Genomic DNA, 15,275 nt, shown 5'->3' on the forward strand with positions numbered 1-15,275 from the left:
TCTCAATGATTCAATACATGTTAAGTTAGTGTGGTGTTCTCTCTAAGTCGGTTTAGTTCTAACACGTTATCAGCACGATAGTCTCTAGCTTTGGATTAAAGTTACTTGAAAGATGTCAAACCTTACTAAACTCGATTTTCAAGCTCTTTCAATTAGAGGTGACAATTATTTATCATGGCAGTTGGATGCCAAGATCCATTTACAATCTAAACTTTGAAGAGATCATACGACAAGAGAGTCCGGATTTGATCTTTCAAAACTAGTGATCTGGTTCTCCGTGAGATCCTAGAGCCCAACAGCAAACTTGGACCTAACTGGGAAGGACCATACATCATCGATAAGGTTGGTCGAACTGGTTTTTACTACCTACGCACTGTTGAAGGTGACGTTCTTGTCAAACCATGGAACGGACAGCACCTTCACAAGTACTATCAGTAAACTGTTATTTCATGCTTTGTTATGCATACCATTAATAAAGTTCTTCACTTTGCAATCGAATATATCCCTTGCACGTTCTTTAATTTCCTCAATGGACTAAGCCTTTAGGGAATTATTTGCTCACTATCTGTTTAAGAATATTGTATGCCAATTTGCTTTGGAACCAGTGATACCGAGTAAGGGAAAGTCGAACTGTCAGTTCCTTTCCCAGCCCCATGCAGCTGGAATTGTATGTCAGTTCTTTTAAAATTGTAAATATCCTCAATGGGTTAAGCCTTTAGGGAATAAAACCACACTAACTGTTCAGTAAACTGTATGCCAGTTTGACTTGGAACAAGAGATAATGTTATTGAGAGCCTGAACTGTATGCCAGTTTCGGGCGCTCTCAAAACATCAAACGCAGGGGTTGCTAGGAAGATCTGGGTGGGATCTAGGTTCTAGCACACCATCATTGGCCTGGAACTACATTGGCATGATGGTGCTGAGGAAGACTCCTCCACTGCTATTCAGGCGATACCTTTTTTATTTTTTAAAAATAAATTGGACCTATTGTTAAAAAACACAGTGTTGTGCTTTTTTGCACCGAGTTGCTTTCACAAAGGCATATGCCTCTATGCGATCTAACTCTTAGTTACAGTTAAGTTGAAATGGCTCCCATGACATCCTGATCAGATTCTGGTTATGCCTCATCTTAATCTGTTTAGCCTACTAGGGTCACCTATTGTTGTTCCAAATAAACTTTGGGGTAGAGTATGCACAGTAATATATGTAATATAACATAAAATACTTCGAAATCATACATAAAATAAAAAAGCTACAGAGCTCAGTAAAGTAAATTGTATGTGAGCCCATGGCTCGATATTACAGGCCCATAGAATAATTGTTTTTGTGAATCATCAACTGAAAATCTTATAAAGTAGTGGTGAGTCAAACTTTGGTTCACCATCAGTGCTTGATGTTGCACCAGCGTCAGGAACTCATGCTTCACTCTTAGGAACAGACTATGTGGTTGGATTAACTGGAACGGTTAAAGGCTGAACATAACACTCACTTGGAACTGGCAGAAAAAGAAGTTGAATGGGAGGCATGTCATCATCGGTGTCTTCTTTAGAGGATGAGGAAGCATCAGGCATAAGTTCTTCTTGGATAGCTGAGATGCTGGTGTCTAGATTAGGAAACAAGATGAAAGGGTTGATCACTCGCCCCTGAGCATCCAATTGAGAGACATATCCAATAGCTTCAATAGCCTCATCAAACTTAACTTGCTTGGCAGCCTCGAACGACTCTTGAGAAACATCAAGTACTTTCAGAGCAAAGCGAACGACATTTTCAGCTGACTTCTTCCTCACCTCCTTCACCACTTGAGAATAGAACTCAGAGGTCTCTGCCAAGAGGTCACTAGTCTTCTTATCAGAGCAAAGACGTTTTTCTTTTAGAGCCCTCTCATAGCTTGACATGACTTCATTTGCATGGCCAATGGCTTGCCTAAGTCTCCTCATCTCAGTGTTCCTACGGTTGAGTTCCCCTTAGACTTGATCATGTTGTGCTTGCAGGGTAGTGAAGTGGGTGTGCAGTTCCAAGAACATCACTTTCCAAACGGCAGCATCAGTAGCTCTTTTTTGGGCTTTCTCCAGAGAGCTCCGAAGGTTGGAGATAGTATCTCTCATGTTCCTGAAGCCAGTATCAGATTTCTTCTCTTTCACCAAAAGCTGGTCAACCTGGATCTGCAGCTCAGCAGCTCTCTTCTCAGCAGTTTCTTTTGCCCAGGTCAGCTCACCAGTAGCCATGGCATCAGTGGATGCATCGTCGACGGCCGCAAAGATGGGTCTTTCATAGCCAAGAAATTGTTCACTAACTGGAGAAGAACATAGGATGTGTAAGTACCATAATGAGAGAAACCAAACATTGAACAGAGAAAAAAGTCTTACCTTGGCAAGGTGAACAACAAAGCGACAATAGGACAGGTCCAAGGTCCCAGCTATATTGGCTTCAGCCTTATCAACTGGAAGTCGCGCAGCTTCCAAAACTCCCAGCGCGATATCAACATCTTTAACAGAGTGCTTGTTGGTAACATGCAGTTTATTAGTTTGTCCCCAACGCCTCATCTCCACAATCATCTCCCTCTCAGCGGAATCTGGAGATCTTGGCGAATAGGAAATGTTTTCACTCACCCTCCTCCTATCACTGGATTGAGGAGGAGGGAAAGCAACAGTTACAATAGTGGTTTCGGCAATACCCTTCTCCTTGCGATTATCAAGGAGGTGAGAGTCAATGGTCAGATGGACATTATCACCAGTTTGTTCAGAACCTATAGAAGGAACTGGAACTGGTGGAGTACAACTACATTCTTACAAGACTTAACAGGTGGGGGAATAGTAGCAGGAATCTTAAAAGGTGTTTCTTCATTCACAATAAGAGGACAAAATCTCATTTTCTTACCGGATGGGGCAACAACAGAAGTAGAATTAGCTCTCTTCTGCTTATGACAATTGGACGCACGCACTTCCCTTTTAAAATTACTAGCAGCCAACAGTTCATGAGGCAGTTCAGGGCCTCTCCCACCAGTGATCACAAAATCATCACTGACAACAAGCTCTGGTGGGCAATCTTTGCGATTTCACGAGGTGACCCACGAACTCTTCTCCTTGCGGTTTCCTCCTCTTACGGTAACTAAGGAGGAATCATCCCGAATCGGAGGAGGAAGAAGTCCAAAGATCCCGATCCACGGGGGGAAGTATTGCGCCTGAATTCACATTATTTATCCCAAAAGGGGAAAAGCCAGGGACAAGTTGCAGCAGTTCTTCAGTAGACATGTTGAAGTATTCAAAAATACGGGTGAGATCAGGAACTATCACCCAAGGCATCTTTTGGTCCTTAAGGATTTTCTTGATAAACACCACCGTAGCAGCGTCAGTTACAGTTAATTGGTTCTAGGGAGAAGAGTCATCTAAGGAATAATAACAAAGAATTTCAGGCAAAAGACTCTTATATCAAGTTATAAAGTACCTAAGTAAGAAAACTTATTAGTTGGAGCATGAGTGTGTTTTCTGGGAACAAGAATTCCCACAGGCTCACCATCATCATCAGAAGGACGAACGTCCCACGCATCACCCAGCACATGGAGATGGTGGTCAGCCTAGCCTTCGTCACTCTGTTTTCCCTAAAAAAAGACGATTGGAGAGTTCTTGTATCTTGTCATGAGGTAGTAGAAGGATTGGTCTCAAATACGCCATACCTCATAAAAGTAACTGAACACCCAACGGTTGAGAGCAAATCCATGTCTCTTAGCGAGAAGGGCAGAGTACATCACAGTTTCTGTAAAACAGGGGTGCTGCCTGACCAAGAGCAAGATTAAAGTGAATCAGACATTCTCGTAGCAATGGGTGGAAGGGAAGAGTGAGTCTGGCCCTAAGTTGACCAATGGTGATGGGTGCCACCTCCTTGTAGGCCAACTCATCAGGCAACCTCCCCCACTCCAAGCTAACATCTTCAGGGATGTGAAATTTTGCACGAATCAGTTCCAGGGAGGAAAGATCTTTGAAGTTTACAAGTGACCAGTTGGGATTCATGGTCAAGAAAGATGAAAAGTTTCAAGCTTTGGTTAAACCCTAACGAGATATCAAAAGGTTCAGTATGCAGAAAAAAGTAGCAGAAGAGGTAATGCAAGTTCTTTCACCAGATCTCTTATATACAGATAAGATGGACAGTTAGGATGAACCCAAGCGGTGCATCTTTTCGGAATTGAACTGCTATCATTACCTTTTTTGGGAAACGACGTGTCTGTTCGAGCCATCTTTTCAACACCATAATTAGTTGGGTACGTTAGCAACAACAGTTTTAGAAAAAGGATTCTTGTGCCAAAAGCAGCGTCGCTTCAAGCGCCCACGTGCTAGGTGGCACGAGAGGGGGCATCTGTAGGGGGATTTCTCGTCATTGAATAGATGACACGTGTATGGAAAATAACCTAAGACTATAGATGTTCAGAATGAGACGAGGACCATCGAATTAGTTCTATGAGTACGTAATCTCGTGCGTAGCACGAGTGTTTAGTGAACATGTGCCAGGCACATGGCTGACCGCCTTCCAGCATAACAGTTACCCAGTCGTTAGGAACTGATGTAGTTAGTTCCTGAACAGAAGGGAAATGAAGATGGCGATCTTTGATGATAATGAAGGAATCGTGAAGACATATCTTAGGAGTTTATTTTTAGATATAATCTTCCCATACACGATAGGACATTATGATAAGCAAGGAAACTTACCTAGGACTTCCATAAAGAGAATTTCTAATAGGAAGATAGAGTCCAAAGATGGAAGGGAACTTACAAGCGGTGAAGACAGCTCTAACCCTAGGACTCTCAAAGCTCTTCCTATATAAGCCATAGGGATTTCGTTCTTAGGAACTACGCAAGATAGGGTTTGATTCTCCATAAAAAACAAGGAGATATGTAGGCAGCTGTCAGACGGTTCAACCCTGAACTCACAATCATCTCATCCCATCTCCATTCATTCAAAGGTTCCAATATCACAAGGCACAGAGAAAGATCAGGGAAAACTCTAAAAATCCCCTACAACATGGTTGTGCGAAAGTTGGATTTGGATAAGGATCCATTTCGACTAAAGGAAGAACATGAGGAAGTTCTTGGTCTTGAAAATACCCTACTTGAGTGATATTGAAGCATTTATGTATCTAGCATAATACGTGCAGAAGATCAAACATTGCATTTTCTATTAGTTTCTTATCAAGATATAATTGTGCACATACACTTAGACACTGGAATGATGTCAAACACATATTGAGATATTTTTATGGAATAACTGGTATAAAACTATTTTATTCTTATGGTTCCACTAATGACTATGATCTAGTTGGTTATGTAGTCTTTAGTTATCCATCTAACCCTTAGAAGGGTCACTCTCAAACAGGTTAAATTTTTATTAATAAATATGCAGCTATGTCTTGGCAATCGACAAAGCAAGATCCAACAATAGCTTCTTTAAATCGTGAAGATTTCACTACCAAGCCATGTAAAGACTTGTTTTTATCAGGGGGTAATAGAACATGGGGAGCATCCTGAAGAATGTATCCCAAGACATATGCACTGCACTATTTTTCCTTATCTAGGTTCTATCCCACTGGGTTTCCTTAGTAAAGGTTTTGATGAGGCAGTATAAAGCAAGTCACAATAATTCTGAGTAATGTTGTACTCTTTTTCCTTCGCTTTGGTTTTTTCCCTCTGGGTTTTCCTTAGCAAGGTTTTAATGAGGCAACTGTCATTGGATAGTTATAGAGCATCCAGAAGAATGTTACAAAAGATGCATCCACCAAAATTTCCACAAGAGTGGTGGACATCCAAGGGGGAGTGTTATGAAATCCGTGGGCCTATATGGATGCCCACCATTGAGCCCATATAGGGCACCTCCTTATATGTATTTATCCTGGTAATTCTTTGTATTGGAGTTTATCTTGGTAATGCTTTATCTTGGTGTTTATCCTGGTAATCCTTTATTTTGGTGTAATCCTTTATCTTGGTGTAATCCTTTATCTTGGTGTTTATCCTGGTAATCTTTTATCTTGGAAAGGAGGTTACCTAGTTGTATATAAAGGTAACCTCCTCCCAGACTTACCTCAATGAATAAGAATTCTCTCTATCTCATTCTCTCAATGATTCAACACATGTTAAGTTAGTGTAGTGTTCTCTCTAAGTCGGTTTAATTCTAACATATTTATCTTTATCATATATATTATAGTTATACCCTCATAGTTGTAGCTTTCTTGAGAAAGCCACAACTTTCCACTCTTTCTGTCATGAGTGATCCACATCCCAAGTATCTACTTTGCTTGACCCAAATCTTTCATCTTAAAGGACTTACTCAAGTCTTTCTTCAGTTTGGATATTTTGTTGATGTTCGGGCCAACTATCAACATATCATCCACATACAACATGAGCACTATGAAATCCCAGTCTGGAAATTTATGAAGAAACACACAATGATCGGAAGCAGACTTCTTGTATCCTTGCTTCGCCATAAAGAAATCAAACTTTATGTATCACTGTCTCGGTGCTTGCTTCAACCCATACAAGCTCTTTATCAGCTTGCATACTAGGTGCTCTTTGCCTTTGACCTCAAACCCCTCTGGCTGGTCTATATAGACATCTTCTTCAAGGTCTCCACGAAGAAAAGCTGTCTTAACATCTAGCTGCTCAACCTTTAGGTTCATACTTATGGTCATACCCAATACCACCCTGATAGAAGTCATCATAACTACAAGAGAGAAAATTTCATCAAAGTTAATACCTTTCTTTTGACCGAATCCCTTCACAATAAGGCGAGCTTTGTGACTTGGGTGTGGATTATTCTCCTCATGCTTGACTTTGTAGATTCACTTATTCTTGAGAATTTTTCTTCCTTTCAGTTTCTCAACTAACTCATAAGTGTGATTCTTATGCAAAGAATTCATCTCATCATGCATGGTCTTCAACCACTTCTCTTTGTCTGTACCTTCAAGAGCCTCTTGATAGTACATAGGTTCTCCACCATCAGATAGTAAAATATATGAATATGGTGGATACTTGGTTGAAGCTTATCTCTCTTTGTCAGACCTCCTTACCCCATCTGCTTGTGGCTCAGGAAGATGCACTTCTGCTTGCTCAGGTGGTGGTTCATGTACTTAATCTGCATCTTCAATATCAATAGGTTCTATCCCATCATGAGCAATAGGATCATCATCATGAGTTTCAATCCTATGGTTCTCTGCATTCTCAATGCCTTCTGCACGTTCCACAGTAGAAACTTCTGGTTCTAAATCAACAAGATCATTAATGAAAGCTTGTAGCTTCTCACCCTCCTTGAAATCTGCTATGGTTTGGTCTTCCAAGAATACAACATCTCGACTTCAGATTACCTTCTTGTTAATCAGATCATAGAGTTTGTAGCCAAACTTCTCATCCCCATAACCCAGAAAAATGCATTGCTTTGCTTTGTCATCAAGCTTGGATCTCTTATCCTTCGGAATATGCACAAATGCCCTGCACCCAAATACCCTCAAGTATCCATAATCAACATCTCAGCCTGACCATACTCTCTCTGGATAATCACTATTTAGAGGCTTCGACGGCGATAGGTTGATCACATGTACGGCTGTGCGCATTGCTTTTACCCAGTAGCTTCTATGTAGCTTAGAGTGAGACAGCATGCATCTCATCCTCTCTACAATGGTATGATTCATCCTCTCGGTTATACTATTTTGCTGCAGAGTTTTGGGAATGGTCTGCTCATGACGAATTCCATGACTTTGGCAATACTCTTCAAACATCCCAATGTACTCACCCCCATTATCTGAGCGAATACACTTCAAAAGCTTCCCTGTTTCTCTTTCCACCATGCTATGAAATTTCTCAAACATGCCAAGTACTTCAACCTTGGTCTTCAAACTATATGCCCATACCTTTCTTGATGCATCATCAATGAAGGTCACGAAGTATAAAGCTCCCCCGTGGGACTTTATTTTTATAGGACCACATAAGCTAGTATGAACTAGCTCAAGAACATTGCCCTTTCTGTGAGACGGGAATATTTGGAAAGCACCTTGTGTTGCTTTCCTACGAAACAATGAGTACATCTATTTAAATGTGTACCTTTGATGTCTGGCAAGGCCTTTTGCTTGGCAAGAACTTCCATCTCTTTTTCGCCTATATAACACAATCTCTTGTGCCACAGTTCGGAGGAAGCTTTTTCTTCTGCCGCATTTATTTCTGCTTTACACAAACTAGCATGTGTCTTGTAAAGAGAGCAAGTTTTCTTCCCTTTGGCTGCTACAATGGAACCTCTGCTCAGTTTTCATACCCCGTTACCAAACAAGTTTAGAAAACCATCATCATCTAACTTCCCAATGGAAATTAGGCTTAGCCGAATGTCAGGGACATGTCTTACATCCTTGAGTGTCAAGGTGTATCCGACATTGGTTTCTATATGAACATCTGCAATGCCTGCAATCTTCGAGACTCCACGGTTGCCCATTTTCACTACACCATATTCACCACAGCTGTAGGTAGTAAATAATCCCTTGTGCGGTGTGACGTGATAGGATGCACCTGTATCAATCACCCACTCTGTATCCTGGCATGAGGTACTAAGACATCACTCACCACAATCTGACACAATTCCCACTAGACCATCATCGACTAGTGCAATAGTATCTCTGCCTAAGTTTCCGTTCCTCTTTACCATGTCTTCATGTACACAATTATTCTTCTCATCCCTCTTCAGTGTTTTGCACTCATACTTGAAGTGACCCTTGGTGGCACAGTAGTAACATTGCTTCTCTGCCTTAGGAGTTCTAGCTTCACCCCTAGATTTGCTTCTGTCATCACCTCTAGAATGAGATGGCTTTCTGCTCCTTTCTCTCCCCTATTTCTCTATGACAAGGATCTCTGAGTGAGAGGAGCTGCTTCTTGAACTCCTAGTCTCCTCATTCAACAAAGACGTGGTAGCCACCTCCATGGAAATGATTCCATCCTTAGCTGATTCGTGTTGAGAAATTGCTAACGTCTCCCAACTTTCAGGTAGAGAGTTTAATAGAAACAAAGCCTCCTTGGTTCTGTCTCAACATGCTTAAAGCGATAGAGAGGAAAAGAGATAGATTCACTTTTATATCCTTCTCTCATGCTTACAGAGAAGTGAACCGAGCTGCGGACTATCTAGCTTCTCTTCATGACGCATCTAGTTTTGTTGTACATTTTGTTCCCCCTTTAGATCATAGATTACAATGTATTGTAAATGATGACGCAAGTGGACAAATCTATGTACGAAACAGTTAAATCAATGCAGGTGAGGGTCTGCCTAACCCTAGCTTAATTTGGGGAAAAAAAAAGCCTCAACTTTGTCTCCCATATTAATCTTCATCAAATGCAACTGATTGATGGTATTCTGCACTTCATTAAGATGCTCAGACATTAAAGAACCTTCTTGGTACATCGTGTTGGCAAACTTCTTAACGCGCATCACTTTGTTTCCGCCTGACTTCCTCTCATAGAGGTCTTCAAATTTCTTCCACAAGCCAAAAGCTGTAGTCTCTTAGGATACATGGTGAAAGACACTATCATCAATCTACTGTCGAATGTACCCAATTGCTTTTCTGTCAAGCTTGCTCCACTCAGCCGCAGTAATCGATTCCGGTTTTTCTCTTCCATTCTCAATAGGTTGTGCAAAGTCCTTGCAATAAAGCAAGTCTTCCATCTTAGCTTTCCAAATGGTGTAGTTATTTCTATTCAAACTAGTCATGCGAGTGTTCACGGAATGGTCCATCTCTACAAGTTATTTTCAACTCAAACCTCCTCTGAGGAATTTGTTCAAACACCTTCTGGGCTAGGTTTAGATAACACCCTAGGTTAATCTAACCTGGCTCTAATACCACTTATTGGGGTTAATACCAATACCAATCGAATTTCACTACACAGATAACTTGTACTAGGACCAACAACAATCACCAGACAACAATCTAAATATCAACTACAACCTAGCTAACATGCCCAACTCTCTTAACAACTATTAACAACAGATAATAATGTAAAGAGAAGAACAAGCATACCACAACACAAAGATATACCGTGATTCGGCCAATGGTGCTTACTTCCACAAGAGCTAATCCTTTTATAAAGTGAGAAGGAAGATTACAGTCGCTCCTTTTAGTCTCTCACCTTACTAGATCACTCCTCTCTCTTTACAGGCTTGTCTCTCTGTAAATGTTATCTCTCAATCTTGATTGCTTTCAAGATTGGGTTTTCTCTCTCTTGTATTGCCTTGGTTCGTGTTAGGTTTTCCAAAACCTTGTTTTAGGTTTATATACCAAAAAACATAATCCGAGGTTACTGTAGCGAATTAGAAACAACACACATAGGCATGGTCACGAGTGTGCCCTTGTCAAGGCAAAATCGAGCGCGCGCGCACCCTATGATTTTTCCTCGAACAAAAAATCCAGTAACATGAGGGCGGGCGCGCTTTGTGCTTAGGCCAATTTGAGCGCATGTGCGCTCAGCCTTTTCCACGCAAACATTACTGATTTTCCTTCTCTTCCTCATGTGAGGGATAACTCCAACATCACTTGTGCGCGCTCTGCCTTTTCCACGCAAACACTACTGATTTTCCTTCTCTTCCTCATGTGAAGGATAACTCCAACATCACTTTCCTTATTGAACTGAACAAATACAAGATTCCATATTTCAATGCACATGGGATCATTGTTGTTGACCAACGAAGAAGCATCCCGACCACCAATTCTATCAAAGTGTATTTCTGTGCATGGTCCACATGGACAAGTATAACCCATCTCCCAGAAATTATCCTTACAACCAAAAGGCAGTACACGTTCGGGTGGCAAAAAATGTAGCCATATACCCTTGGCCTCATCATCAGCGGCAAGGCTTGATGTCTTGTCACCACCAAAATAGGAGGCATAAATCTTATCTGCAAGTAGTTTATATACCTGTGTGAGAAGCTCCGATCCAATGCCCATGCAATTGCCTCCTTTTTAAAGTAATCACCAAAGGACCAGTTTCCAAGCATCTCAAAGAAGGTATGATGATAAGTATCTTTCCCCACATCATCTAAATCATTGTGTTTCCCACCAGCCCGAATGCACTTTTGGGTATTGCACGCACAGGTTAGTTTACTCAAGGCAGTGTTGGGATCAGTAGTGCCTACAAAGATTGGCTTGAACTGGTTCATACCTGTAAGAAACCACAATTTTTATTCTAAACGTTAAGCCACATGCAACAAGTATTAGAAATAAATGGCACGGTGGTAAGCCATAGATGAACAATAAAAAATACTCGAACGCTAAGTGAAAACCAATACAAGCACAAGGATATGATATCACATTTGACATCAAAACTTGCATATAAATAGCATTATATATATCAACCAAGCTAAAATTTATTAGAAAGATAAAACTTTTGCATGATATATGATAAATTAGAGAGAGAGATTTGAGAATATTTACTTGATTGATTTCTAATGAGATTGCAATGGTTTATATAGAGATTACAAGTTCCTAAAATAGGAACAAACACAAATGGTGCGAGTTTGTACAAACACAAACGGTGGATTTCTAAACAGGATGCGAGGCGCGGGCGAGCTCTAATTGTACTTGAATAGAGCGCGTGCGCACTCTGCACTCTGACATGCAGAACAACTTCTAATACTCCCCTTCAAGTTGGAGGGTGAATGTCAAAAACTCCCAACTTGCAAATTAATCTCAAAAAGGTATCCTTGCTGAGAGGTTTAGTGAAGGCATCAGCCACCTGGTCTAAGGATGGAATGAATGTATGAGATAGTAACTTCGCCTGTATCTTGTCGCGTAAAAAATGACAGTCCAATTCGATGTGCTTCATTCGTTCATGAAAAATTGGATTTTGAGAGAGATGGAGAGCAGCCTGATTGTCGTAGAACATGTTCATTGGAGAAGGATGAGAGATGCTTAAGTCATGTAGAAGATACTTCAACCATTGAAATTCACACGCAAGGGTAGCCATGGAATGATATTTAGTTTCAGCAGAAGAACGTGATACAGTGCTTTGTTTCTTTGTTTTCCAGGATATAGGGCTAGAACCAAGAAAAGTGCAATAACCACTAGTAGAATAATGAGTGACAGAGCAGCCAGCCCTATCAGAGTCACATAAACCAGAGATGTGTAAAGAACTATTAGTGGATAAGAGAATCCCTTTGTTGATCGAACCTTTAAGGTAGCAGAGTATACGATGAGCAGCATCTAGATGTGGAGTCCGTGGGGATTGCATGAAACGGCTGAGATAATTAACATAATAAGTGATATCTGGACTTGTAACTGTGAGATATAAGAGATGCCCAATCAAGTGACGATAGACAGTAGGATCTTGAAGTAATGTGCCATTATCGGTATGGAGGTTGATGTTTTGTTCCATAGGGAACTCAGAAATACGACCACCAATGGTACCACAATCAGACAGAATGTCCAAAAGACATTTTGCTGTGTAAGAAATAATCCTTCTTTGGAACGAGCCACCTCAATACCCAAGAAATATTTTAGACGTCCCAAGTCCTTGATATAGAATTTTGCTTCTAAAAAATGCTTCAAGTTCTGAATGAGAGATGGATTGTTGCCTGTGATCAGAATGTCGTCCACATAAACAAGAACAAATATAGAATTAGAACCACAAATATTAGTGAATAGAGAATAATTAGACTTAGACTGAGTGAAGCCGTCAGTGATAAGAGTGGTAAATAGTTTGGCAAACCATTTCCGAGAAGCCTGCTTGAGTCCATATAAAGACTTATTGAGGCGACAAATCCTGTGCTCCTCCTGTTTGGCGAATCTAGGAGGTAAGGTCATATAGACAGTTTCATCCAAATTGCCTTGGAGAAAGGCATTGTGGACATCTAGCTGATGAAGGGACCAATGTTTGATAGCAGTAATGGAGAGAAGTAATCGAACAGTGACTAATTTAGCAACGGGTGCAAAAGTGTCATGATAGTCTTGGCATTCAATTTGATTGTAACCCTTGGCAACAAGATGAGCTTTGTAACGTTCAATAGAACCATCTGAATGATATTTAATCTTGAAAACCCATTTACAACCAATAGGCTTATGATGAGAAGATAACGGAACAAGAGTCCATGTATTATTATGCTCCAAAGCTGCAATTTCAGCAGCCATAGTAGCTCTCCATTATGGAATTTTGATAGCTTGAGAAAAAGATGTAGGAACAACTGAAGAAGACACTTTAGACAAAAAAGCTTTATGACAAGTAGAAAAATTAGTGTCAGAAACATAGAAAGCCATTTGATATGGAGTGGAAGACCGTGTTATCTTAGAGTCTGATTGTATGAGGTTGACCAAACGAGGGACTGTAGGTGCCTTGGTGAGAGTAAGACAGTGATAATCTTTGATGAGAAGTGGTGGGGGGTTTTACACTCTAGTAGATCGAGGTGAGGTAGGAGGGTTGGGGTGTAATGGCTGAGGGAGTTCCAAAATTGCTGGTGTCGGAGCTGTCGGAGTTGGAAGATTGTTAGGAGGGAGGGCACGTGCGCGCTCTGTCTACTGGAGTTACAAGAGGGAGGGCGTGGGCGCACTCTATCTACTGGAATTACAGGAGAGGATTGAATGTTGAAAGTTTCATTGTCTAGAATGGGTAAAGGATAAACTGGTAGATGTGATGGTGGGGAAGAGAAATGTTGATAGGGGAATACATTCTCATGGAAAATCATGTCACGGGAAGTTTAAATTTTCTTGGAAGATAAATCATAAATGCGATATCCTTTATGAGCATAAGGACAACCAATGAAGATGCTAGGTTTCCCGCGGTGATCAAACTTATTTTTAATGGAAGTGTTGTGAGCAAAACATAAACAACCAAAAACACAAAGATGGGCAAGAGTGGGAGGTGTTGTAAACAAAATCTCATAAGGTGATTTGCCATTTAGCAAGGTGCTAGGAATTTTGTTAATGAGATAGCCTGCGGTGAGAATGCATTCACCCCAGAAGGATAATGGGAGATGAGCTTGAAAACGTAATGTTTGTGCAACCTTGAGTAAGTGACGATGTTTTCTTTCAACAATAACGTTTTGTTGGGGAGTAGCAACGCAACTACGTTAGTGGATAACCCCATGTTTGGAAAAAAATTGTTGCATGTTATGGGATATAAATTCGGATCCATTGTTGGATCGAAGGACTTGGATTTCATGAAAATGGTCATCAATGTTGTTGTGACTAGATATGAGCGAATGTATTATAGAATGAAATTGAGTATGAACCATGGCAAAAAAGGGTTGTAAATGGATGGCAGTTTCAGATTTGACAGTCATAAGATAAATCCATGTAGCACGACTAAAATCATCGACAATAGTTAAGAAAAAATGAGCATTGGAATAGGATGGTAAATGAAAAGGACCCCAAATGTCACAATGAATCATTTGGAAAAGTCTAATAGTTTTTATTGAACTATGAGAAAAAGATAAACGTGTTTGCTTAGCTTGCGGACATACATTGCAAGTAGCATTATTGGAACTAGAAATGAAAGGAAACTGCTTAGCTAAAATCTGCAAAGGCGTGGAAGAGAGATGTCCTAAGTGATAAAGCCATAAATTATTGGTGGTGGAGTTGTGGGATGAGAAAACGGAAGCTAGTTAGAGATGATAGAGTCCCCTATTAAGCCATCCCAATCCAATCTTCTTCTTCGATAACTGGTCCTGCACTACTAGAAAAAAAACACATAGATAGCTTTTGTTTAATAACTTATGTAAAAAAGCGCTATAAAAAAAAATTAAGATTGCATGTGTAAGTGTTACGCTATCATTTTTATTGAATGGTTCCCGGTTCAATTGCGTTTCTTTCCTACAAACGCAATCCTTTTTTTACACGTGGGAAGGCCGGGACGTTAAGTTGGAACATGATAAAATGATAAAATTGAATATAACTCTAGTTACGAATAAACGATGAAATTCAACCGCAAGTAAAACTATAATTTATATGAAGACAGTTCTTTATCAAAGATTTATACTCTCGAATCTATCAAAATAGAGTGGAGTAAAAGATTCGTTCTACTCCTAGTTCTTTAGCATTCAAAGTTTTCTATAATTGCGAATCTATCCAAAGTCTAATGAGAGTAATGATGGGATTATACTACGATGTGAATTCTAAGAACAAGATACTAACTATAATGATTCAACTACGAAATGCTACGAAATACTAAGGTTTGAATATAGAATAAGAATTAGGGGGGAATTGAATCCACCTTGAATCCAACTTAATAAACTAGCATAGATTGTTGTAATCCAATTCTTATGTTCTTACGATAAGA

The 15,275-nt window shown here is 40.2% G+C and overlaps 1 protein-coding gene across 1 annotated transcript in view; it reads right to left on the reverse strand.

Annotated features, from left to right (window-relative positions):
* The window catches only part of LOC147493373 (alanine--tRNA ligase-like), an 86,123-nt gene that overhangs the window by 1,137 nt on the left and 69,711 nt on the right, over window positions 1-15,275 (reverse strand). Inside the window, 5 exon segments of the mRNA XM_086567842.1 lie at window positions 1,638-1,947; window positions 2,023-2,746; window positions 2,791-3,045; window positions 10,579-10,939; window positions 10,942-11,168. Coding sequence (XP_086423968.1) covers window positions 1,638-1,947; window positions 2,023-2,746; window positions 2,791-3,045; window positions 10,579-10,939; window positions 10,942-11,168 — 1,877 coding nt within the window.

The sequence above is a fragment of the Coptis chinensis genome, chromosome 6 (genome assembly GCF_015680905.1).
Source record: "Coptis chinensis isolate HL-2020 chromosome 6, ASM1568090v1, whole genome shotgun sequence".
NCBI classification, from domain to species: domain Eukaryota; kingdom Viridiplantae; phylum Streptophyta; class Magnoliopsida; order Ranunculales; family Ranunculaceae; genus Coptis; species Coptis chinensis.